This window comes from Poecilia reticulata, chromosome 22, assembly GCF_904066995.2.
Source record: "Poecilia reticulata chromosome 22, P_reticulata-male-v2, whole genome shotgun sequence".
Lineage (NCBI taxonomy): Eukaryota > Metazoa > Chordata > Actinopteri > Cyprinodontiformes > Poeciliidae > Poecilia > Poecilia reticulata.
In genome coordinates, this window is record NC_088851.1 from 8,108,781 (window position 1) to 8,134,949 (window position 26,169).

General features: G+C 41.6%; 1 protein-coding gene across 6 annotated transcripts in view; it reads right to left on the bottom strand.

Annotated features, from left to right (window-relative positions):
* Positions 1 to 25,845, bottom strand: part of dnmt3ab (DNA (cytosine-5-)-methyltransferase 3 alpha b) — a 43,955-nt gene extending 18,110 nt beyond the window's left edge. Inside the window, exons 1-6 of one of the 6 annotated variants that reach the window (XM_008399115.3) lie at positions 25,740 to 25,845; positions 21,635 to 21,863; positions 17,714 to 17,821; positions 10,819 to 11,179; positions 5,146 to 5,192; positions 2,977 to 3,123 (exon numbers count right to left, since the gene is read on the bottom strand). In XM_008399115.3, the coding sequence (XP_008397337.2) occupies positions 2,977 to 3,123; positions 5,146 to 5,192; positions 10,819 to 11,179; positions 17,714 to 17,821; positions 21,635 to 21,715 (744 nt within the window). In that variant the 5' untranslated portion in view covers positions 21,716 to 21,863; positions 25,740 to 25,845. Of the gene's footprint in view, positions 1 to 2,976; positions 3,124 to 5,145; positions 5,193 to 10,818; positions 11,180 to 17,713; positions 17,822 to 17,972; positions 18,634 to 21,634; positions 21,864 to 25,698 lie in introns of those variants that run through there. The other 5 variants (XM_008399113.3, XM_008399114.3, XM_081603065.1 and 2 more) reach the window with 5 other exon arrangements.
* Between the last annotated feature and the right edge of the window lie 324 nt (positions 25,846 to 26,169).

A 26,169-nucleotide genomic window follows, 5' to 3' on the forward strand; every position in this document is an offset into this window, starting at 1 on the left:
GACATCAAAAATCAAAAATCGGCCACATTCTGATCAGTGCAGCAAAACAACTCTAACATGTCCCAGTTAAAAAGTCATGCTGGCACTAAAAATAGTCCTTTTGAAAATTAGATTTCATCAAAAATCCTGCTCTTACCAGCTCTTTCTACGTGCCAAAATGAGCCGTTCTGACATTTTTCTCAGCATATATTTCTCATAGGAGCAACTTTTTCTTTTTTATAAGCCAGCAGCTTTTTTTCCCAAACATGGCCAAAAGCCTGCGCTCCCTTCCTCATTTAAAGAGGCAGGTTCCCTTTGAGCCATGCCGCACAGATGGTCCACAACAACTCTCGCGGAAATACCTTATGTCAGCATATTCTCAGTGCGAGCCGACTGCTCAGAAACACACACCATCGCCATGTGCCACCAAACAAACAATGCAGGTCCACATACCCATACATGCCAGCATGCTAACCTCATAATCCAGTGTGGGGCTTAGGTTTGTTCACCCCCACACTTGGGGTGGAAGAAGAAAGAGGAAAAAAAAAAAAAGAAAAAAAAAAGGCATGAACATTTCTTTGTCTGGGAAGTTCAGGGTCAGGTGATTGCTAAGGCAGTTCTGGTTGGCTAGACGCGACTTGCAAATGTTGGGGGGCCAGCACGGCTGAGTATTTGCAGAAACCTCATCTTCACCCTCACATCCACAGCACAAAGTTCACTTCGGTAGCTGCGGGGGGAGGGGTGCGGAAAGGGAAGGAAATGAAAAGGGAGCGAAGGAGAAGTTCTCACTGTAACACATGTAAAAAAAAAAAAAAAGTAAAAAAGTAAAGTGCAACCCTCTAAAGCACCACGCTGTCCGTGCTGCAGGAGTACGCGACAGTAAGATCCCCCGCAGCGGAGAAGAGGACTTTGATGGCAGAGCGAAGCCGCATTTATGCAAATCTCATAAAAGTTTGAAAAAGGGCCAGATAAAGGAAAAAAAAAAAAAAAAAGCGTAGTAGCAGTCAAAGCCTCTCTGTGCTTCGCTTTCAGGAAAATCCACCTTAAAGCGCTTTAAATGCACTTGACTCTTACTTTAGAGCGTTTCGTTTGAGGGGCCTGACGCGTCCTGCTAATTTGGCAATGTTTTTTCCCTGGAGACACTTTGACCTCTGACCTACTTTGATCACTACTGGCAAAAAAAAAGAAAGAACATATTCAGCTGATTCCTTTAACTCATATACAGGAATTATATTTGTGTTTTCCACAGGGACAAATTATTTAGGATAAATTATTGTGTGCGACAGTAGAGCACTCGCTCAATTTTCTTTCTTTTTACTTATTTAAAAGTTACGTACGACTTTTAATCAACAATCTTTTAAGTAACTGGAACTTTGTGCCGTATTTTGTGTCGATGTTTAATGTTTTTCTTAATCTAGTTATTGCTTTGAGAATCCTGCAAGCCTCACTAATGACACTTTGTTATTTAATAACATTTTCTTCCAACTAGGATTTTAAGGTAATAAATTAACGTCTAATAGTCTGTTATTAATTAAACTTTATTACCAGATCAGGGATTTTACATGTAATGAAGAGAAAGAAACTCAAAATGTATTCAACACAATGCAATAATACCAGTTACTATAGATGTATAGTGCCTTTTAAAAGTATTTGTATTCCTCTAACTATTTATATTTTATTATGTTAAAACCACTCTGGGGCCTTCACAATAAAAGCTTTATCTAAACTGAGATTAAATTACACAGAAGTGGGCTCTATTTTCCTATAGTTAATTTTGATGTTCTTATTAGGAAGAAGTTAAGAGAACCTTTCTTCCATTGTAGAAATAAATGCTACATTTTGATGTTCTACTGCATGAAACTCCAGTAATAATCCATTTGGGTTGTGGCTGTAAGATAGCAAAACGCAGAAATGTCCGAAGGCTTTTTGAGGAGCTGTATTCGAACACATAAATGTGGTCTGTTGCTTTAAAAATTACATTTTTGTCATAACTTGTCTGATGATTTCATGAAAGAAGCGCCGTTTCGCCAGAAAGTCTTGTTTTGCCCCGTTTCCAGCTCCAGTCTGATGTACAAACACATTTCTGTTTGCTTTCTTAAGCCGATGACTGAAAACAGACGAGCCTGTCTGCACGAGCCAATGAAGATGGAAATATCTGCGGCAGCATAATGAAACTCAGCCACACAATAGCGATGATGATAACCAGTCCTGATGACTGGCTAATCTGACTCAGTTAGTCTTGATTTCAAGTTTATTTGCATAGTGCCAATTCAAATCACTCTGCGTAAATTTAGCCAATTCAAAAGAAAAACAAGTGAAAGTGGTAAAGGTATTTTACAAGAACAGTAACTAAAGTCCAGTATCAACTTTAGCTCATTATTCAAACTGATTTCAAGTCATTTACTTGGAGCAATCCCTCATACTGAGCATGTACGCAGCAACAGTGGGGAGGAAAAACTTCACTTTAACAAGAAGAAATCTTCAGCAGAACCAGAACCAGAGATTCAGTGTTTGAGAAGACAGAGCTGATCTGACTGAACTGAGTTCAACTCATTTTAATTCAACTTAACTCAATTTATTCAACTCGACTTGGTTTAATTCAACTCATCTCAGACTCTAGCAACAACAGCAAAAACAGAAACATTGCATGTTGGGATCAGCTTTATTACCGTTCACTCGGCTCTGGAGTGAGACATCAAAAGCATGGGGAACAGAGTAAATCTACATTTTATGTTTTCAGCAGGGAAGTATGAACCAGATGTGACCCACACAGATGGATGTAATCCCCCCCCCCGCTCGTACGAAAGACAAGAACAAAACAATAAAAAGCAGAAGCCAAACTGGGGAAATTTCACTGAAATAAATGGTACCTTCATGAAATATCAAATGACACACCAAATACACTTGGTCATGGGTTCGCCAGGGGTCCTAGCTTGAGTCAACGCTTGCCTCTGACCCTGCGGTCAGCGGCGGCTGGTTTACAGCGAGGGTACTCACCTCCATCTTCCACTTGGCCATCAACTCCTCCCTGGTCCGCTTGCTAATGTAATAAGGGTCACCAGCCTGGAAGGTTATTCTGGGCATTGGCCTCTGTCGAAGGCTGATCTCCCAACCAACTCCCCTTCGTAGCCTGCCTCGACCTCCCTGTTTAAGGTACGAGAGAAACAAATTAGCTACTTGTTTTTTGTTTTTTTTTTTGGAGTCGACGTTGAGAATCCTAGCAAAATTGTGCATCTAGCCGGTCGCCGTGTTTCACGAGAGAGACGTTTCTGTTTGAAATGGGCAGTTTGGTGATTTGGCTAGTTAATTTTGTAAAGGGAGGTCACAGCATCTAATTACTTCAAAAACACCAGAACAAGCTTTCCTGAGATGCTTCCAAGTGTATTTGATATTTCAAATCTATACACCATTAGGTACCATTTCTTTCATCAGTTCAAAGAGAGAAGAAGCCATTTTCTGTTTCTGGATTTCGTGTGCAGACGATCTCCAGTCAAAAGCAAACAGCATTGATGAATGTGCTGTGCATAAATTTTTTTTTATTGATTTCTTTCTGAAAACCTGTCCGTACCGACTGCTGTTTTTATTAGAGCGCAAGAGTGGAAAGCCAATCTAAACAAATCTTTAAGTAAGAAACATATTTGGTCCTTTGTTGTAGAGGCTTGAGTCCAATTGGAATATCTAGTTGCCAGGAGCGTGTAAGTTTATACGGATGCTAAATTACCAAAACAAGTCGGACCACCCCACCGTTCTCCGACTAACAAGTACCAAACTCTTCCGCCGCAGGTTTTTCCAAGCTGCAGTTTATCTCTTTTTGACCAGCTTCGCGGTTTGCATGTGCAAATATTTATTTTTCTCCAGGAGGCACTTGTTGTACCTCGTTGTGATTCTGACTGCGTGGTGTGTTAGTTTTGAGAGTACTGGAGTTTTACAGGAAGCTAATTTTAGATAATCTAAATAAAAATCTAAAAGGGACACAACATCCATTCTGTTTGGTGTACAGAGTCAAATAATTTCAAGTCAAGAACCCAACCGCGTTACTAGTATGTTAGCATATTTGTGACTTCATCGAGTTCAGAGTCAGTAGGTTTGATCTAACTCATATGAAACGAGTCAACATTGCCTTCAAACCGTAGGGTTGTTAGCAAACATTAAAAAACTGATTCCAGATACATAAACTCTATAAAGATTTGATTGGACAACGTGAGCCGAGCTCTGTCAGACCAAACCGAACCGAAACCAAAGAGCCGAGCTCATCTAAACTACATGGTTGGTGTTTAGGTTGGCCTCACTTCTCCATCCAACTAATTAACAATGAATAATATATCCAAACAAACAAAAGAATGACTTCATGACAGGAGAATTAACACTTGGGAATGGCTTTGCCAGAATTAAGGAATTTCAACAAAGCAGGACAATAACAGAAGACATTTTACAAGCAGGTTGCTGCAGCTTTTTATAATTATTTTTCTCCCAGTGGTCTTTTTTTTTCTCCTTTTCAGTTGAATTATAGATGATGTCACGTTTAAATAAGTGGAGACAGTTTTGAAATGATAGATCGTGGTCTCGTTTTTACACATAACACAGACTGCGTTCACTTTTGAGCACGTTATTTTTAGAAGACGTCATGTTTTGATGAGAATAAACCGTGTCACATGTGAGCGATGTGAACGACCAAAAGAATAAAGAGACGTTTGGTTTTTTTCTACTGAGTTGTGCATGTTTCAAGAGTTTGTGTGCACGACAAGATGCTAATGTTAGCGTTAGCAACTAGCAACAGGTGTTTGATACTTTAGCCACACAAACCAATATGATGCTGGGCAAGTTAGACCTTGTGCCTGCATGTCAGTAATTTCCAGAACAACCGGCAATGGATGTGAACACTTTGCAGGAGAATTTAAGAATAATTCATAATTAAATTCTATGTTCGGTTTTCGTTTTTTTTCCCACTCTATGCCTTATACATAGTGTACAGACAGACGTAAGAGTGGCACTAATCATTTGTCCACAACTCTGCGAGAATGTTAAGTATTTTATGTATTCGTGGCAAAATCAGTCAAACAAAACTGCACCGTGTTTTGTTGAAACATCCAAAGACCATTTAAACAACTCTGACCTCACAAAACGAGGATTCAACCCTTATTCGACACAACAGCACAGAAATCTTACCTCGGTCTTGATTGCGTCATACCCGTCGTCTTCCTTGTGCTCCACATCTAGAGAGAAGACAGTGACACAATGGATGACCTGAATCATTCACCGAAGAGAGTAAAATCCCATTAACAGCCCCTAAATTTGTGCAAAACTCATCGCTTTTTATTGATCGATAAGCCATGACACATTAATGAATCGCACTTTTCATTTTTATTGCATCAACAAAGCATTTGATCTAAATAAAGCTAAATCGATAAAACCCTAGACAGCTGGCGGCTGAGGGAGTCGTATAAATCCAAACTGTGGTTCTGAAAAAACTGGACTAGAAGAGCTTGAGCTCTCAGGTGCTACATGAGGAAACGGTGGAGTCATGAAGGTCTGGATTCGCTGCCCAGGTTCTGATGAGTGTAGAAAGTGGCCAAGTTTACTTTGGCCACAGTTTATCACCCGGCCCGATGTTTTCCTTTCATGAAACACAAGAGCCAGCTGCTATTAGCCCAGGATGTTGACATTGAGTCATAAAGTCTACAACATATTGTTTCACATCTGTGATTTGGTGGGTGTACATGTCCCTCCTAGACAATCTCAAAACCTGAACTGAATCAGGACAGAGTAAAGTTTCTGGGAAGTCTTTCCATGAAATTGCTTGTAAAAAATCCCACTACTGAAAAACTCAACAGATGTTATAATGCTGGTAGACTTCCTCCACCAGCTGAAATAAAGAATTATAGTTTCAGTTCAGGCAGTGCGACACATACCACAGCAAGCAATAAATAAATAAATAAATAAATAAATAAAACATTTAGAGAAACTTCAACACAGTCATAGTGAGAAATAGGTTTCAGTCACTTATCACGGTAACTTTAGCCGAAACTGACATTGACCTGAGCAATGTTTTTCAATACAAACAATTAAGAAAAAGCTAATTTTAGCTAATTTTTCATGTATTTTCATTCACAATCTGCTAGGTATTATGCATATTTTTTATACATATGAATATTTCTCTCTTTGAAAAAGTTTAATATTTTTTATTTCTTCTAAAACTTAGAAATAGGCATAAAATGTAGGATTTTTAGCAACAAAACCCAATAAATTTTCTTTAGGAGGTATAAAATAATATTTTCTTGAAGGTTCATGTAGGTTTTGCATCTCATGACAAATATGTTCTTTAACAGAAGCAAAAGTGAACAGAGACTCCTCTAGAGCGTAGAAACTGCTTTTTCAGTAATGCTGAGTTAACCATGGTAAACGCTAAGAAGACTGCTAACCCTAAGCTTAAAAAATACCTATCAAATGCAGTTTTTATATTTTATAGTTCTAAAAGTTCAATCGAAATCAGCTAAAATTGATTTTAATCATTATTTTAATCGGTGCAGCTCGAGTAAAGTTTGACCGATAAACAGATCAAACAACCGTCATTCATCCACAGGTGAATGAATGATGCAGAGGATGGTTTGCGATGTTATCGGCGCCACGCACCGGAAGAACTGGGCGCAGATACACGCTCAGAGGAAGTTGCACAACCTGAAGTGAGAACTTCAGCAGCCGAGTAAAGCAGACAAAAATAGCCCAGTGCCGAGGGGCCCTCAAACCGCAGTCTAATAAAACTGACTCAAGCACAGTAAACGCTCCAGTTGGACTTCCCTCCAACTTGGCCATGATTTCAGATGTCTGCAATAACAACACGCGCGTGTTATTTATTCCTGAAAAGCATTGTTTGTCTGTGTCTAACCAAGCGCTGACGGAGTTCAACAGAGAGTGATGATGACCGAAACACTAGCGCGGCTGTCGTGATTAATGAACTTTTTTTTTTTTCTCCGTCTCACAATCAGATGACAACACGAGGAAGCCAAATTTAGCTTTATCACAGAAGCGCCTGCCAACATATCTGGTATTAGTTTCACAGTGCTTCTCAAAGTCCCCAGGCTCTTTGATACCGCATTACCCCTGCTGCACAACACACACGACTTATGAAGCAGCTGGCTCTGAAATTAGCAAGATGGCACAGAATGAGTAAACAGTTGACGCTAAAGCACTGTGTTGGCACTTGAGCCCCCAAGGGAGGGGGGGGGGGGTGAATTGGGAGGGGACAACACTTAATGGCAAGTTTTCCTAGAGTCCCGTCCTTAGCAGCCTCCTCAAGATTGTTGAGGCTGGATCTCCAGCCTCCCCCTCTCCACTGCTTTCATTGTGATCCTCAGGAATAAGTGACTCTATAACTAATTGTTGAGGCATGCAGACTGCCAAGGTCACTGGGTTTGTGAGAGGAGCCGGCCCGCGATGCCCAGAGAGAGTATACCTTGCCAGCTTGAGTGGGTTCCAGCTTTAGCATTACCGGAGCTCAGTTGCACGCTCCAGACGGAGCTAAAATCCTTCCTGTGCCCTCCAGATGGATAACACAAACCCTGTTTAGCTGAATATCGATCCAGGCCTCCGCTTCCTCTGCCAAGCTCTCTGCGCTCCAGTCGTAACTGTACCAACACTTTACTGTCCGTTATTGCGATTTCCAGCCCCTCCAGCAGCTAAGATAACGCAGTTTGTGGCACATGTCAAGCAGTGGAAGCTAAGCTGACGTTATCCTAAAGTTTAGATCTCACTGTCAACATTTACTAACAGTTAAAGTTGGGTTGTATTTAAAGCTCATATTTGACAAACTGTACATAGAAGTTGCTGCTTTGGCTCTGAGGCTCATTATGCCGCCTCAAAGTACCGAGATTTGCTTTCTGACAGCATTTTATGTCTTTTACCGCAGATTACTTGGTACCCGCTTTTGACAAAAACCCACTTCTCAATCTATTTTTGCAACCTTGTTTCAAAGATGTAAGGACAATGTGAGAATGCAGAACACATATTTTAAACCACATGTTTATGATTTTTGTTTAATTCGCTCTCTTTTTAGCTATTACGAGACAAAACAAGTGTTGGGAAACGATTCAAATTTTCAATTGAATTCAGTGCACAGTCTGAACTTAATTAATCGCAATTACATATTGACAAATTACGAGAAATTTTCAACTTTTGTTGCTAAGCTATTCAATCTGCTATTAAGATTATTCAACCATCAAATCAGTGTTGAGTGCTATTATATCCATTCTGCTTTTTCGGGAACCCCGGATCGTTCATGGAACGTCTTCGAAAAAAATGCGTCTTTAGAAATCTGGGCTGTGAATGTTGACATTAGCTGCTCCAACATGTTTAGCACCGAGATGCTATTTTAAGCCTGAATAGCTTCGCTGATGGGCCAGCTGCTTTTAGCAGAACTTTGAACACAACAAAAGTGTTTTCCAGCGTCTCATCTCATCGTTTTTTGAAGCATAAATTGTAGCCTGTGCGTCAAATTTATGGGTGTACCAGAAATGTGCAAATACAAAGGTTCCGGCCAGAACTTTTGTATTTTTCTCTCACAATAAAACCCCAAAACTTTTTATGGACGTTTGTGGTTGTAGCACATAATGTGAAAACATTCAAGAGGTTTATAATGTTTTTATGACGGATTTTAAATGACTTGTATGAAGCTACAGTTAGTTTTAAATTTAGTCCTATGGCAGGGATTGCGAAATACTAAAAACTATTTTTCCACTTCTGAAAAACTCCTTTCATAATCAGCTGTGGTTTTTCTCTAAACAAGTTTCCAGCAATAAAAAGAAAAGAAATTACTCAGTTTAGTCCTTCTATATATTCTTCTACGCTGTTAATAGCTATCGATTAGGTCTTTTTCCATCATTTAAAACAACGTCTTTCTGTTGAAACATATTTTTCACCGGTTGTGAGTACAGTGCTGCTGTAAAAGCAACACGCATGCCAGAGTTTTACTTTCTCCTTCCATAAAGTTTTGTGGACTCAAACCCAAGTAATTAGTGTGCAAATAATGTGGCTGCTTACTTCCTGAGCAACAAAAACCAAAGGCCCCATTCCCAGCCAGTAAGAATAAATCAACTTTTTGCTTGTAAAGATATCTTTATGGCAAATATATAAAGACCCTACTGGTTCCGATTCAACCCCGCTTAATTAAAAAAAAGCTCAAAATAAAAAAAAACCAAAACAGGTAGATGTGCAGAAATAAAAGAGAAGTTATTTCATGGGAGACAGTGGGACTGCTAAAGCAGCAGGGTTATCCCGGGGTTTGCCTCAGCAAGACGCAACAAGCCCCGAGATCCACAGATCAGGTGAGTGAGAAGTGCAGACTCAGTTTGACTGCGACGTCATCCGACTGGCACGGCTGTCGCCTGGGATCTGCCAGGCCGAGTAGGCCTGTTGCCAGGAGACCGGCTGCTCCTCCTCCCCTACGTTTATTTACCACACTCCCATTCAAAGTCTCAGCGGCCCTCTGGAGCGACAAGGGGAGGCACATGGCTGAGGGAGCGACGGGCGCTGCGACGCACTCCGGCTTTAACGAAACAACATCATTCAGACAGCTTTGACAGAATTCGCTACATATTCAGCCGCGACTGAATATGTACATCGTGAACATCTGGGAAAGATGTACAAAGAGGCACAAAATTAGGCCTGCCACAGTGTCAAAGTTTTGTTGGGCGATAAATGTTCTCCCGACATTTTTTTTTTGTGATAAACGATAATATTGTTGTTTAGAGACCAATTTCCTGTAAAGTATTGGTAATGGTGTAATAATGCAACAACACCCTAAACTTTCAATTCTAACAAACACGTAACACAGGAACTGGGATCCGTTTCTCCTAGCTACGCCTCAAAATCAGAAAGACGAGAGAACATGTCATTCATGTAAGTCACACGTGTAAATCTTCATAAATCAGGAAGCATCTGTTAGTTGACTAAAGTGTTAGAACAAATGAAACTGAGGCAAATAAATTGGACTCATCTGGCCACTACGGACAGGTATGGATGGTAAGGAAGCTAAAAAAAATCTATTGGATAACTACAGCAAATTGTGGATCACCAAGTCTCCATAGCAACCATCGCACACTGTCTTGATCATGTGGAGTTTTCTGTGGCTTTGGTTAGATCAGACTAGTGTTTGTTTATTCTGCAACAAACACTTCATAGAGTAAGAAAATAAAAAAGTAACATGAAAAAAAAACTCATGTCCACTGTCATGTACGGTGGAGGTTCTGTGATGCTGTGGATAATTTTAAATCCAAAGGCTGGTGCCTCATAAAGAGAACCAAAGCCTAGATTCTACAGGAAAACTGACAAAGGGTTCGTTTTTAGGTCCTGATCCAAAACATAAAGACAAATCAGCAGAAAAAATAGCTGAACTGACACAAATCCATCTCTGTCTTCAGACATAAATCCTACAGTAGAGAAGAGAGCAAAAGGATCTGTATGAACTGGACCAAGTGTTTTCTTCTAAGCTTTAGACGGATGTAGAAAGAGTTGACAGCACTGGCTCCAAAACTTTAGCCAGCAGCAATTTTGTTGGAAGTAGTTATTTATTTTATCTGAGTAAATGTAGCCAAGTGAAACTTTGGATCACTCCAAACAGCAAACATTTCACATGACAGTGAAATACCAATAAACTTTTACAGCAACATCAAGAACACCTCCTAAGTTTTTATGCACTCCTGTGTTTTTTTCTTTCTGGTACATTTCTTATAGCTAATGGTTATAAATATGTATATCTGACACGTCTGGCATATTACCGCTAACAAGAACCTGCGCGCGCTCCGACTCTCGTTTCTAGATTATTCCTGCTTGAGAACGAGAACTCACACTTCGTCGGCCGCTCCAGTTTCCGCCTCCCTCTTTTCTTGCGCGGCATCGTCAGGCTGTCGTCCTTGTCCTTCTCCAGCTCCCGCTCCTCCTGGCTGGACAGGAAGCCGTTCTCCTGGGAGGGACTGGGGCTCTGACCCTGGGAGCCGTCCTCCTCCTCCTCCTCCTGGTAGGAGGACGGGCATCTGGGAATTCCATTCTCTACTTCCCGCCTCTCCTGTTTGGGGAAGCAGGCGTCGGGCGTCTTGTCTCCACGAGGGTCGGTCTCTCCGTTGTAGACTTGCGATATGGACGGCCGGCACAGCTCAAGGTAGCTGTTGCAAACGCTCGCGCAGTCCGTGATGGATCCGCAGCTCTCCACCTGCAGGCGAAACAGGACGAAGAGAGGGTGGAATGTTAACGTCTGCGTTTTAGGAGAAAATATTACATGAGCAAACTTTTACAAGGTTGCCACGTGAATCAGTGAGTTATAGCAATCCCCAACAAACTCCCTCAACTCCAAAAGTTCAAAGCTGGGACAAGAAACCGACCACACAACCACTAACGTACAAGCGAGGAGGGACGCTGTGTGTTACAGCAGCACAGAACTATGCCAGGAATGTTGGCTGTTCCTGGAGAAAGTTTTCCCTCCGTCCTCCTGGTTTCGCTCCATAAAAGAGGACTTCATTCAAGACGCGCTGACCTGTTTGCAGCTGACATGATTTCCAGTGTGCAATAACGTCTCTCCAGCTGTAAAGCATATTTAGATGTCATATGCTGGCCTGTCACGAGAGCCGACGTTACCAGAAGTCGTTGCGATGAGCCAGTGGCGCAAAAAGTGGGTATGCAGGGTATGCAACGCATAGGGGCGCAGCACCAGAGGGGGCGCCAAAACCCCGTCTGGAGGGGGCGGCGCGCCAATGATGTTTTCCCATACACTTCAGCGCGACTTACGCTCCTTCACCTCACGCACATAACGAGGTAAATGTAGCGAGTTTTACCCTTCACGTATCGTCGCCTCGAGGGGGGGCATCTATGTTTTCGCATCCACCTGAATAATGTGTAGTTGCGCCACTGCGATGAGCAATATTATCGTTGTTTTGAGAGCAATTTGCAGCGATACGATGGTAACGGCATGATAATGCCAGCACACACACTCAAAGATTAATACATTTTAAATCCTAATGAACATTTAAGGCTTGAACTGGAAGACGTTTTAAATATGCAAAACAACAAATAAATGATCAAGTCTTTGTTAAAAAAAATTAAAAATAGGGCTAGTTTACACCAACGCACCAGAATGAAGGCGTATGTTGCCCGATTCTTGGTAGAACGAGAGAGAGAGAAAAGAGAAAAAGCGATAAATCATGCAAATGGAAAATGGAAATTGGGCTTGTTTTCATTTATCATGCAATCAATTAATTTATTGCTTACTGTGTCAAGTCTTTACACTCACTCACGACATAATCACAACCTATAACGTATTTTCAAGGGATTTGTAATGAGAGGCCAACACAAAGTGGTGAATGACTGTGAAGCGAATGGGGCATCGGTTTACTCATCGTCTCCCAGCATCACTGCTGTAAAACTCAGACCAGCAGCAAAACTCAGAGCTGGACGGACAGGAGTCCTGTTTCCAACAGAGTCCCTTCCTTTTTTTAAAACCTTTAAAGCAGAAGAGCACTGATTTATCATCTACAATTTTCTTAACTTTGGGGAATCGGCCGATACTAGAGACGATAGGTCGTTTTATTTATGCAGCACATTTTCAGCAACAAGGTGACTCAAAGTGCTTTACATGAGCTAGAGGAAATACAAACAAAATAAAAGTATAGAACTGCATGTTGGTTCCCCATGTATAATAAGAATAAGAATTTATAAACTGGTAGGGGTTTCTTTGTTTCTTGATCTGATAAAAGTAGATGTTGGTTCTCCATGTTTGACTCTAAATACTTACATGTGAAGCCGATCAAAGGCCTAAAAATCAGCCGCTGTCCTCTTCTGCTTTACAGAGAGAGGTTTGACTGATAGACCAGCCCACCATGTCATGTCTGCACTGTTACAAACTCAACTACTTTCTTGCTATATTTAACGACATTTCAGACAAAACCAGTTGGCCAAAATCGGAATGGGCAGGTCAGGCTTTTAAAAGATCAGAAATCGGCAATGGACCAGAATACTGCAGTCGGTGCACCTCTACTTCAAAGTGAAACCTGGAGAACGTTTAGGAATGGCCGTCCGTGCATCCAGCATTTCTAAAGTTCCATGTGACTGAAGCTGAGACTCGGTGAAACACTGCCGTGTGTTGGGAGCAGCCCAGTCCAAGTCCAGACCCACGTCTGTGGAGAGGTTTACAGATTCCTTCAACGTGAATAGCTAAAATCTTTTAGATCCTAGATGTGCAAACCTGCAGCTGTAGTTCCAGTGAAAGGCGGCTTGAACTGTTGAGTTGTGGATTGAATACAAATGCACGGCACAATTTTTAAATTACTATTTGTGAAAAACTTTGACAACCATATATCACATCAAACCGCTGTAAAGTACATTCAAGTTTGTTTGTTTTTTGTTTGTTTTATCTCAGGGGATATGAATCCTTCTTGTTGCTGCCTTTAAAACACACGACTTGTTTACTCTGACCATAAAGTTGGTCAGAGATAGAAATCTGAGGATATCTGCTCTCTATGTGACCCTGAAGAATGTCTGGACGCAAAACAAGACATGCAAAAATAAACTTCTGTCGAAGTTGTAACGTCGTGCAAAGACAAAGCCGCAGTGAAACGCAGCCGGCTGTGAGGAATCCCTCTGAGGCCGCAGAGGTCTGTGTGACCTCATCGGACAAATTATCCACAAGCTGAACAAGTCCAGTCAAACGAGGAGCAGCCTGCCAGTGAATCAGCCGGACACGGTGAGTGACAGAAACAAAGCCTCCGCTCTGGGATTATTGATACTCTGACTTGCACGCAGCAACGAAGGCAAACACGGGCAAAAGAGAGTGAGAGCAGACATGTTTGGTGCGACGCAGCTGCTAAAAGCATTACGCAACCGACGAGTGACCCAGTGAACCACATGTGGACGCTGCCAGAGGTCAGAGCTCCCACTTGTTAAATCAGACAGGCAGACAGGGGTCAGAGGCACAACACTAAACTGCTAATCCTACATAATGCGCAGCAGCTTATTAGCATTAAAACATGGCAGTAAATAATATCCTGGATAAAATGTAAAGTTAGACATTTCTTTTTTTTTGCTATTTTGTTTTTATTTGTCACACTTCAATGTTGCAGCTCATTATATATTTTCCAGATATATAGTAATGTTTTATAGCACAATCAAGTCAATATGTAACCTATGGAAAAATGCTGTATTTATCAAAAATAAAATTGGAATAAAATTGACTTCACAAAAAAGACTTTTAGACTTTTGAACCAATGAGACAAAATTGGAACTTTTTTAGGACTACTCGCTGTTTTGGGATTAATGACTTTTCCACTTTTCCACTTTTCACCAGAACATTCATTAGGAAAATGTGCAGCCATCAGTTTGTGATTTTAAGCTCAAGCACACTTGGGTTATGCAGAGAGACAGAGATTCAAAGATCACTAAATGGCATAGCTAAAAAAGCACCAAAATGAAGGTTCTAAAGTGGTCTAGTCAAAGTCAGGACTTATATTCAGAAGAAAAACAGCGGGTTGGTCTTTAACAGAAAACCCTGCAATGTGGCAAAGATCACTCCTTCGTGACGTCAAAAATCTCAAAGTCGGTCACCAGGAACACTTATTGTCAGCTTTTACAACCAAAGGTTTTCACATTGGGCCTGGTTGGTTTGGATAGTTTCCCCCTTAACTGGAGTTCCTCAAGTAAGGTTTGTCTGATACTGAAATTAGTTTTAGGATCTGTAACCTAAAAAACCTCTGGAAGGTTGGGCAAATCCATTTCCACAGCTCTATATTTATGTCATTTGAGACAACAATGTTCCACGTTATACGCTAAATGCAACCAAATCTTTGGCTTAGCAGAAAGATTTAACATACCTTTCTGTATCTGGTGAAAAAAAAACAACCCCTACTTTACATCCAAAACGTATGCCAGTAGTCCAGTCTGAATTTATGTTGAACTGAACCAGCAGGCAAAGGGAGGCAACAAGTGGTTTGGACTCGGGAATCCTCCTTGAGCATTAAAGCAAAGCCCCATGGGGGTTGAAAAAACAACAGGGTCAGTTAATGGGTAAAGAATAAAAAGACGCTCTTTGGCCTTTCTTAGTAAAACAACAAGGAGCCCAGGCAGCTGTGGTACACTCCTTTACCACACTGAACGTTTGCCTCGTTGCTATTAGAGACGCAACCCGCAGGATTTCACTGGCCGATTCTTTTCTTTCATTTTGCTTGCGGTAGTTTATCTGTTGGATCGGACCACCTGGGCCCGCCACCAGTGAGTCAACAGTTCACCACTACGCCTTCCCTAGTCTACCTTTGATAGTTCTCTGCAACGTCAAACCAGGAACACGAGACCTGACGCTATGGCGGCGCTCTGACCCAGGTGTCTAAACATCACCAGCCGAGGACACAAAGGTTCACCTGCTGCCTTTAATTATTCCACCAACAAATGGTTGCAGATACGTCAGGAAAACAATTAACCACCAGAAGTAACTGCAGTTAGCTTAATCAAGCTTATGCCAGAGACACAATGGATAGATAAAGCTACAATGAGTATGCAGACAATCTGGGACAAACAAATAATAATAAGAAAAGAAAAAGGAAGTATGACCATGATTATTTAAAGTTTGGGTTTTCATGGATTGGATTTGACGACGCTCCAATGCCACGGTGTTGTCTGCAATGCTAAATGAGCTGTAGTTACAGCAAAAAGTAATTCATACATTTAGCACTGAAAATGACAGTGATAATAGCAACTGAAGCGACTACAGTAAAGAGTTTACAGAAATGACAGCAATAAAGTACTTTGGACATTGGTTCAACTCAATAGTCAAAAACCTTCGCTGTTCACTGATGCGTGTACAGACCAAAAAACAGAGAAGGGCGTTTTCCCCTTCTAAAACATTTAATGAACCAGAAAAATTCAGATTTTTCTGTCGTTTTCCCAGTGATCTTAGGTCAGAACCAATCAAAGGAATATTGACCATTTCCTCACTAATGACCGTCTGATTGCTCATTTTTAGTTCTCCTGATAGTATCAAGAGTTGGACTAGTTCATATTGGTATCGACTGGGTCATTCAGAGAGGGATAACAAGAACTCTAAACACTGACGGCTCTGGCCCAAAGTCAGTCCTCATACCACAGATACCAAAAGATACCAAAGTACAGTGATCACTGGTGTTCATAAAGGCCCGGCTCTTTTCCGATTGGCTGAAACCGTTTCCTGATGCTGCTGTGATCGCAGCACTCTTACTAAAGTAAGTGTGTCCCAACTTGACCGCTGTCCTTTTCTTCCTATGCCTATTTGCATATTTCTAACAATGGAAAGTACTTAGGGTGGAGTCAGAAGGACTGAGTCTGTGCCTCATTTAATCTCCTGAATGTTTCTTTTTTTTTTTTTGCTTTTGCTTTTCTGTCCAGATGATGAATAAATAATGAATCCAAAATGGTTTCAGTGCTGAGGACAAGCTGCCTTCCAACCAGAACAGACAGCATGCCGACTGAAGCAGAGACAGCTCAGACAGGAGCAAAACCTCTGATCCTGCTGCAGGCTACCGCCACAAATTTACCAAAACTGTTCCCACCTCTTACACTTTTCTCCCCGTTTTGTCACCTTACAACCACGAACCACAACCATTTTTATTGGGATTTTATGTGGTAGGTCGACACAAGGTGGTGCATAATTGTGAAACAGGAGGAAAAGTGTGCATGGGTTTCAAAAATGTTTGTAAAATCTAGAAAACATGGGATGGATTTGTACTCCGCCTCCTTTACTTTTACACCAATGACATCGGACGGCAACCGATTACTCAATGTGGTCCACTTCAGTGTGATTTTCATCACGAAACAAACACAGCTGTTCTGTGAAGGCCTCAAATGTTTGTTAGAGAACATTAGAATAAATAGCATCATTAAAAAGTGTAAAGGGTATAAAACAATGTCTCAAGTTTTGAACAGCATTTTTTATTTTTGCTTTTGATTATACAAGACACAAATCTGTCACCAAATGACCCACAATTTATTTCATTTCTATTTTTGGTACCAAGAAAATCATCCTTCAGTCAAACATTTACAACAAGGGAGAGAATATATACTATAGTTTCTTTAGCAGAATCCAGTTGACTCAATCCCTTCCACATTTAGTAACAAAAAGTCACATTTAAGCCCACTTTAGGAAACATGGGACATAGTTTACACACTGACTGAAAAAATTACTACATACTTCTTGTGCAACTGATGTGCTTTTATTGTGAAATCTCTGGGTGGATATTGTTTGAAACCGGACAGAGATTGCTTCAACCAGACGCAGTTGCAGTTCGCCAAAAGCCCCCTAGGGGAAAATGCAAACTTGTGGATGAAGGCACTGTGGTCAAATGACAACAAAAACCAGCCTGCAGTCAGAATGTCATGGTGGAAAACTAATACTGAACGTCCCCTTGTACACATAGCATCTCCACTGTGAAAACTGGTGGTGGAAGCATCATGCTGTGGGGACGCTTGGAGACAGAAGAGACTGAAAGAATAAATATAATCCAACCGGACCTGAATCGTTTTATAAGATGCCGATTTACTTTGTCAAACAGTAAGAATTTAGAAAAAGAGGATTTTTGCTTCTCTATTTTTCTTTCTGAGTTATAAATTAGTTTTGTTAAAAGTGTCTTTTATGCTGCCAAATTAAAGTGTATGCTAATTAACACCCAATCTGACTTGTAAACCAAGCACCGGTGCAGCTGGTCATTTTCCAACATGTCGGATCGATACTCACTGGAAACTGCTTACGCTTCCTTCCAGGTTTTCCAACTTTAAAGGAGGCATTACTAAATGTTGACCTCGGCTCCTTCATTTGTCCCACGTCCAGTAATACGCTCTCACCCTGTTAAGAGAAAACGACCCATTAACACTGGTTGGTAAAGGAAACATACTCTTTAAAATCACCTTTTGTCCTTAAATGTAGCACAAGTTAGAAAGCAAATGCGACTCCAAGCATAGCAGCAAGAAGTGCAAAAAAAAAAAAAAACACTTGCACATTAGAGGAAAGTTCAGCAGGTCACGGAGCGTCTTTAGCCGACAATAAGACAGATAGAAACCGAATGACATGCTCTCTTGAACCAGGCCGGAGTGAAAGCTCTGCGAATGCACCGCTGACCTTCAAGACAATTGGCTCTTGACACCATTAAAAACGCGCTGACCTGCCCCCACGTCCCCCCTGCTGCAATTTCCCTTTGATTAATACAAACTGTCAAGCGGCGAGAACAAAGCTCCACGTCGGCAGCGCCGAGGCCGACGAGAGAAAGGACGGCCGTAATGTAGAGGCTTTGAGTTCGGCATTGACTGAAAGGGAACGCCAGCGCAAAGTCTGAATGCAAACAGGAGCGACTGCGAGGCGGAGGGGGGATGGAGAGCTGAAGTGGCTGGCTAAGGCGGGAGGGTCTGTCAATGGGACAACAACTAGTAGAGCAAATCCGGCCTTTTAGCGCACAACAAAACAGGAAAGAAGAAAGCCGCTGTGAGTCAAACTCAAGGCCCCGGGGGCCAAATCCGGCCCGTGGTAGCTTCTCATGCGGCCAGATGGAAGCTTAAGTAGAACCTTCAAGGTAACAGTCGTGTGCTTCAGTCAATCAAATCAAAGCAGCTTTTGATTTGATTTGATTCCACAATCACAAAAATCAACAAATCCCCACACTTTTTGGTGATAGTTTATCGTCAAGTTTCCATGAAAATTGTCCAAAAAAAAGTTGGGGTTTAAGTGTTCCTAACTCCCACCTGCAGGAAGCAGTGTTTCTTACTTCTGTCACTCAGCTGCCTCAGACTTACTTGATGCTAAGTAACAAAACGTCACATTTACTGTCATATTGTCACCTCTGTAAGCTAACAACCTAAGTCATTTCTTACCAAAAGTGTCTTTTTTTTGTCTAAATTATCTTTTGTCAAAAAAAAGAGAAAGTGATTTTTTTTCTCTTGTAAATATTTCTAAAGTAGCTCCACAAAATCCATGATTTTAACTGCAAATAAGTGAAAATTTTGAAGAGTGACTGATACATAAAGTTGTTCAATATCACTTAATTTAAAGAAGTACTTAACTAAAGCAGAGACAGCTATTTATTAATACTTTAGCGGTTTGTTAATGGGTTTAATTAACATCTGACACAACCGGTCCTTTGACTCTTGATCTTGATGTTGAGCAAAATGAAAATTAGTTTGACGCCCCTGATTTAGAAGAAAGTGTTCTGGTCAGATGAGATCACAACTGTAAAGAGTTGAGCTAAATAAAAGGCAAACCAGGAAAAAAAAACCTTAATATGCTGATGTTTACCATCCTGCAGGCCACCGCGCTAAACATAGAGCTCTAAAACAGAAGCCGAGAACATTCGGTCTGCTTAATAACCGGCTAAGTTGGATCATTTCCTCTTCGGTTTCCTAACTTTGCTAACTTGTCACATTACTGATCCAGCTCTTCATCTTGTGAGCTGAACAAAAAGCCCCAGAATAGCAACTTAAAAAGCCTTAGGGAGATTTTTTTTCCCCTGCTGTTTCTAAGATCAAATACAAATTCCCTTACATTCCTAAAAACATATGACAAACAATAAAAAAACGGATTTAAAGAGTCGTACGAAGATGTTCTTAGACATGAGACCTTACAGTTTGGGGATCAATTATCGATAGATCTGGGAAAGAATAAATCCTTCACAGCATTCGATCACATTTAGCAGGTGATTGGAGAGGAATCTGTCACCTTTGAACAACATCTATCACCGTCACAGGAAGGCTAAGCCAATCAGATCAATGGAGGGCCGGAGCAGTCAGCAAATAGGAGGCAGCATTTTTCAGTCCAGAATGCGCCTGAAGCCAATTCCTGCTCAAAAATGAACTTTTGCACATTTGCATGAAAGTCTCACAAAGAAAAAAAAAAGAAAGGTAAAAACAGTGCTTGCCTCGTGTTGCGTGGTATTAAGTAATACTATACTGCTGCAGTAATTGACTAGCAATGGTTATTTCTACACCAGCGGCGCTTTATGCATGCAGAACCTTTAAATATGTCCATGGCGATCAGAGTTGAGCATGCTACGTAATGTAAAGACACGTTTACGTTTAGCTTTGGGACCGGAAATGCAATCAGATACACAGTTTTTGACCAGTCGTTATCATGTTTCACACTTTTATCTCATTCCCTTGAGTTGGAAGGCAAAAAAATAAACACACACACACACTTCTTGAGAAGACACAGTGAACGGTCTGACGAGCCGCGCCGATACTTGTGGGATTGTAATCTCGTGATAACTGCGACAGCCTCAAAGTAGCATATTTTTGTTCTGCACAATCAACCAACGGATCCGGAAAACAGGAGAAAAAAAATCTCAAAAGAGCCTTAAAACAAAACAAAAAAAAACATTTTTTTTCAGTCGTTGAACTGGTTTTTATACACGCACGGCAATTTAAAAAATTCAAGCTGCTTTATATCCTGACGACGTCGCGCCGCTGAAATGAGATGAATCCATCAGCCATGACAGTTCCAGGGGGATAAACTAATTAACATAAAGACGTGCATGTGACGATCAGAGTGGCTGACGCTGCTGTGTGTTGTAATCGGTAGAAATTAAAGAAAATCTACCTATTCCGGAGAGCAATGCAGCCATTACCAGCAGGCCTTTAGATGTATACCTGTGGCCTAATGCGATTAGGGGTCCTTCTGCATGTGCTTTCCAGATGCTTTCAATTTATTGTGTGATTTCTAATAGAGTGCCTGGTGCTTCAGGTTTTTTCTTCTTCTTTCTCCCTCCCTACCGGGGCAGCAGCATTTGCATAGATAATAGCATGTTTTGAGTGCAGCCTGGTGTGCAGGCTCATTTGGGAACCACTTTCGTGTATGGCGCGATCCTGCTTGCGGCAGGAACAGCAGACACCAACTGAGCCGAATCAGAATGCTGTCTCTCCACCCTGCAAACATTTTTTTTTCATTCAAAACAATAAAAAATAAAAAATAAAAAACAAAAAATAAAAAGAAGTCTGCAATGCAATTTGGTCTCGCCTGGAGTGAACCCCGCTCCAGCGTCAACGTCTCCGCGCCGCTTCCCGTCTGGGTCGCCGGGTATTTAAAGGCAACGTCTGTTGCCAGGCAACTAGACGAAGGGCAGCGCTGTGTAATGGGAACATGGGAGGAAGAGGACAGCCCCCCCCCCATCCCACCACCCCGCTCCAACCCTTCCAGTGGAAGAGAGCTGTGGAGCCCGTTCCAGCTCTGACTGAACCCACGGCAGCCAACGCCCACGTCGGCCGCCACCATTACACCTGCAGACGTCACGTTATCCGGTGATGCTGCGGGCTCGGCGCAGAGCTGATGCTGCAGTTATCAGCCGGCGCCTATTAGAGCAAGAGGGACGTCCGTGCCGCAGGGTGTTGGACTCATCCACCTTTTAGGAGTCTCTTGATTATTTCCCAATATCGGGGATTTATCTGTGCAATATCTCAGTAGCAACGCAATAAAACCTGTAATTCTACTCGATAACTGATTATCTGTCAGTAAAGTATGGCGTGTGTGTTCTATGGGCGTGCAAGCGGGAGGTAGGGAACGGACTCTCTCCAAGCGCCTCTTCTTAACGACGGATGTCTCCATACATGTTTGTACTTTAGCAAAGGCTAACAGGAGATAACAGCTGCAAATACGGTATCAATCACGGTCGTTTCTTACCATTCTGTTTCCGGGTGAATCCACGAAATCCGAGCCTTTGCATGAGGTGGAGTTGGAGTTGGTGACAGTGTTGGATGGCATTGTTGAGTCTTACAGGTTTATGGTGGTGGGCAGATGTCGGATGAATGGCGGTGAGATTGGAGAGGGGGAAGTTTCCAGTGAGAATGAACTTCAAAAAGGAACCAAAAAAAAAATATGATGAAATTGATGACCCTTCTTCTCTTCTCTCCTAGAATAGAGGGAGACAAGGAGTTCATTAGAGTCACTTTAAATGAAAGAAGCGCAAATATTGTGATCAGTGCATGAGACAGAGATTTCAACAGTTTAAGTGACAAACGCGAACACGACTTTGAGGACTTGTGAAAGGGCAGGGGGGAAAAGTTTAAAGCTACTAGCTGGACTTTTCGGTAAAAATCACTGAAATTCACTTCATATTTAGTTCATCGCCTATAAGACATGCTGTGCTCCTCTTTTCTATTTGTCTTGAGATTTAGTTGTAAATAATTTATTCAAGAATGAACTACACTCCAAAAACAAGCACACCTCTGGTGACATCACTTAAGGCATAAGACAGCTGATCCGACTTCTTCTTGTTTTGTTTTTTCTCCCCTTCTCTGTTTACATGTTTTTATTTAAAATACTGAAAAAGTGTTAGTTTGACATCTGTACAAATGGAGCAGAAACATCTGTGAACATTTTATAAAAGCAACTCGTGAAGCGGAGCAGGACAGAGACTGGAGCGAAAGCTTCAGAATCTCTCTCAAAATCTCTCAAAAGTTGTTCATCCATCATATTATTCACTACTACCCGATCAGCTCGACTCTTGTACCTCCTGTGATGTCATCAACCCAAAACATATAAAAAACTGAATTTTCTTTGTCCTGTTCTTTCAGATTTTGTTTTGAAATGTTGCGGTGGAAATAAATATTTTAGGACTGTAACAATTCCTCAAATGACTCCCTCCATTATTCAAAATTCTCGAGGAAAATCTATCTGCCTCGAAGCTTTGTTAAATTATGTTTTATTATTTAGCGCACCGTGTTCCGGCCGGGTCATTATGTGTGTTGGGCAGTACTCTCACCTCCGCCTATGAGTTGTTGCTAGCAGCACAACGTCAAATTTTTCTGGTTTTCGTCATTTTTCAGGGGACCAGTAAGCATTCTTAAATTGCCTGGCGCAATGCTACAACAGCTCTTCTCATTTCGGAAATGCCTGGCAACCGTTTCAAAGTCAAACCAGGAACACGATGTGGAACTATAAGGCACTGAGTGAATGGGGAAGTTTGCGTGTTGCAGCGGAAAATTGAAGCACGTCAAAATGCATCAACACAACGAAGCTAATACGACATAAAAACAATGCCATACTTGACAGAGTTTGGCTACATCGAGGCTCACTAGAGTAAAAATGACATATGGAGGATCAGATAGCAGGTAAAGCAGCGCACAGCTACAAACACTCACCCGGATTAGCATGACAGTCAGAAAGCTAAACAAATAACCCGCAAAATTATTTAAGTCTTCGAGCTGCGATGTAAGACGCTGGTTCTGCTCTCGCTGTTGAACCGCTGCTACGCGCTACAGGTAGTAATATACTGCTCAAAAAAATAAAGGGAACACTTAAACAACACAATATAACTCCAAGTAAATCAAACTTCTGTGAAATCAAACTGTCCACTTAGGAAGCAACACTGATTGACCCGACGAGGGTCCCCATTGTCAATCAGTGTTTCTTCCTAAGTGGACAGTTTGATTTCACAGAAGTTTGATTTACTTGGAGTTATGTTGTGTTGTTTAAGTGTTCCCTTTATTTTTTTGAGCAGTGTATTTCACAGACGGAGCGCCGCTTCTGCTCCACCTGGTAGTGACTCTCACACCGAACCTCTGTTTAAAGCTGCAGCATCTAACCTAAAAAAAAATACATTTTACATACATATTAAAACTTTCGCTGTCCTAACATGAGACAGATAATCTCTAAAAAAATAATCGATCTCCTCCCAGTTCTGCATAATTACTCCGCTCAGTCAGAAACAGCCACTCAGAACTAGCAGTAATCAGCTAGCCGCCATGCTATCAGGAAGTTTTTATTCAGTAACTCTGGATTGTTTATTGTAATGGATCCTGTATTTGCCTTTGAATGTTAAGTTTTATACTTGAATTTTTTTGGCAATGTTGAGAGGTTTTATTTTGGCTCTTTGCATTATTTAGCCTCTTCAGAGCCTTCATATGTTTTCAGTCTGTTAAAGATAGTATTACTGATAGCAGTGCAATTTGCAGAATGCCTGTTTTGTTTAGTTTTCTTCTTGGAAAAAGTTATTAAAAACAAGTTTTTGTCTAAATTAAGGTGAATTAATGGTTCCTTTTTCCACATAATGTAACCGGTAGCCTTTATGATAAAAAAAATAATAATAATAATTATGTGATCGGTATCGGTGATCGGTATCGGTGATCGGCCCTCATGGGTGATCGGTATCGGCAGGAAAAAACCTGATCGGCACATCTCTATTTAAAACATTACTTGTGTTTTTTCATTGTCAATCTATATTTACTAGTGAATAAACCCACTATCTTTGAAATGCATCCCAGAAGAAGAAATGGCTGCAGAGACAGAGCGAGACTGTCAGGGTAACAACGTTGTTTGAGTGAAGTGCGCATAAAGAAACTCAAAGGCTGTCATCAACTTGTAACTTCTTCATTTTCTGGTTGATGCATTTATAAATTAAATAGATTCAGATCGCTCGCTCTCTCTCTTTCTCTTATATTAAAAATATGGAATAGGCGTAAACCAAAATCAGAAGCACGAAAACTGAAAATAGGAACCAGCCAAAATAAATTAATAAATAAAAACCCAATCGGTGCATTTCTAACAATCTCACACACACACACACACACAAAAAAAGACATCAGGGTACACAGCTTGCACTGTGACCCATTTTTCCTTGTGTAAAACTAGTTCCTTTATTTATTTTTTTGAAAGTTTTCTCATTCTAAAGCCAAAATCGTGTCAACTTTTCCATTAGTGTCGCAACATTAAAACATGAGCTGCAGCAGAGTACCGTCCCCTGCCCCCTGACACACTTGCATATTTCCTCACTTCAACTTGGCTTTACTCTGAGACTCAGATTTCTCTTTGTTGAGTTCACGTCACGCAGCTATAGGAACCACACAGGCTTCTATAGACATACTGTATGGCGACTATAGCCTGCAGGCCCGTTCACACCACACGCACAGAGTGGCCGAGCTGTAGTCCTCATTAAATGGGCTGGGGCGCTAATGTGTGGACTGTTTAATGCTGCGGGATAATTAAGACGTTGCGCGTATTTCTGTGCATTAATATTTCATCTGCACATGGGCTGAAGTTACTCCTCCAGCAGCCTGCCATGCGCACACAGCCGGAGCTCGCTGTCGTACTAGTGGAAATGTGATTATTCTTTAAAATAAAGAATAGCCACTTTCATGTCAATTAGTGGACTAATTAAAAATGATCAATCGTCTGAAATTTATTTATAAGCCACATAGGATGGGAGCTCTTTCTGCAGCCAAACAATGTGCTGTGAGATTTTTTTTTTTCTGCCGATTTGAGGGTCACTCGTGCGTTTTTGCGGCTCCTAATTAGCCTTGCATCTAAGCCACATGCCTCCAGATAAGCTATCGCGTGGGGGCATCTGAATTTCTAGTGGCTGTCTCTTACAATTGCAAAGTTTTAGATATCTTCTGCAGCATGGGAAGTCTGCAATATGACCCAGGGGATGGTGGCCGTCTTACGGGCCACGGCTGCTGAAGGGTAAATCCCCCGTTATCTCCTTTTAGTCTGTCTACAGAATTATTACGAAATCGCGAAGCCGGTCCTGTGGTCTAAATTACGGTCAAGTTCACCTCTGTATCTCCAGTGAGCATCCTCCGCTAGGAAAGCGACCCCCCACATTTCTCTATTTCCCCGTTTCCACCGAGCGCCTTCCGCTCTCGGGGTTTTTTTTTTTTTTTTTTTTTTTGTTCATAAAGGTTACCCTTCCTGCGCGGTTACGAGAGAGCCGGCTTCAACGCGTCTAGAAAAAAAGCGTGAATCACCGTGTGTTCGTTACCCAGTTTTCCCAAGTCCCAGGGCTGACCCTTTTTTGTCTCGCTTGCTCCCGGAGCCTCCTTCCTCTTTCGCCCCCGTCCTCCACCACCACCCCCGGCCTGACAGAACCTCCTCTCCAGATGCGCAGCAAGCACTACGGAGGCCTGGAGACGCCTCCGCTCTTGCTTCCACCGGGTCCTAAACACAGCCGTGTTAAGAAATGCTGGCTTAGCTTCATTTTAAAGGTTATAGATACTTCTGTGACCTACAATTTTGCGGATAGTAAGTTCATGATAGCAAGTTTATTATTTGGCTCCAAATTAGTCTTTCATCACGGGCAACGACTGAGACTGAACGGGGGTCGAACCAGCGACCCTCCGGTTACAAGACGAACCTGTCAATACCATACTACCGTTGTGTCTTTTCGTTGACAAGGACATGTCAGAGTTAGCTATCACACACTTATGAGATACATGAAT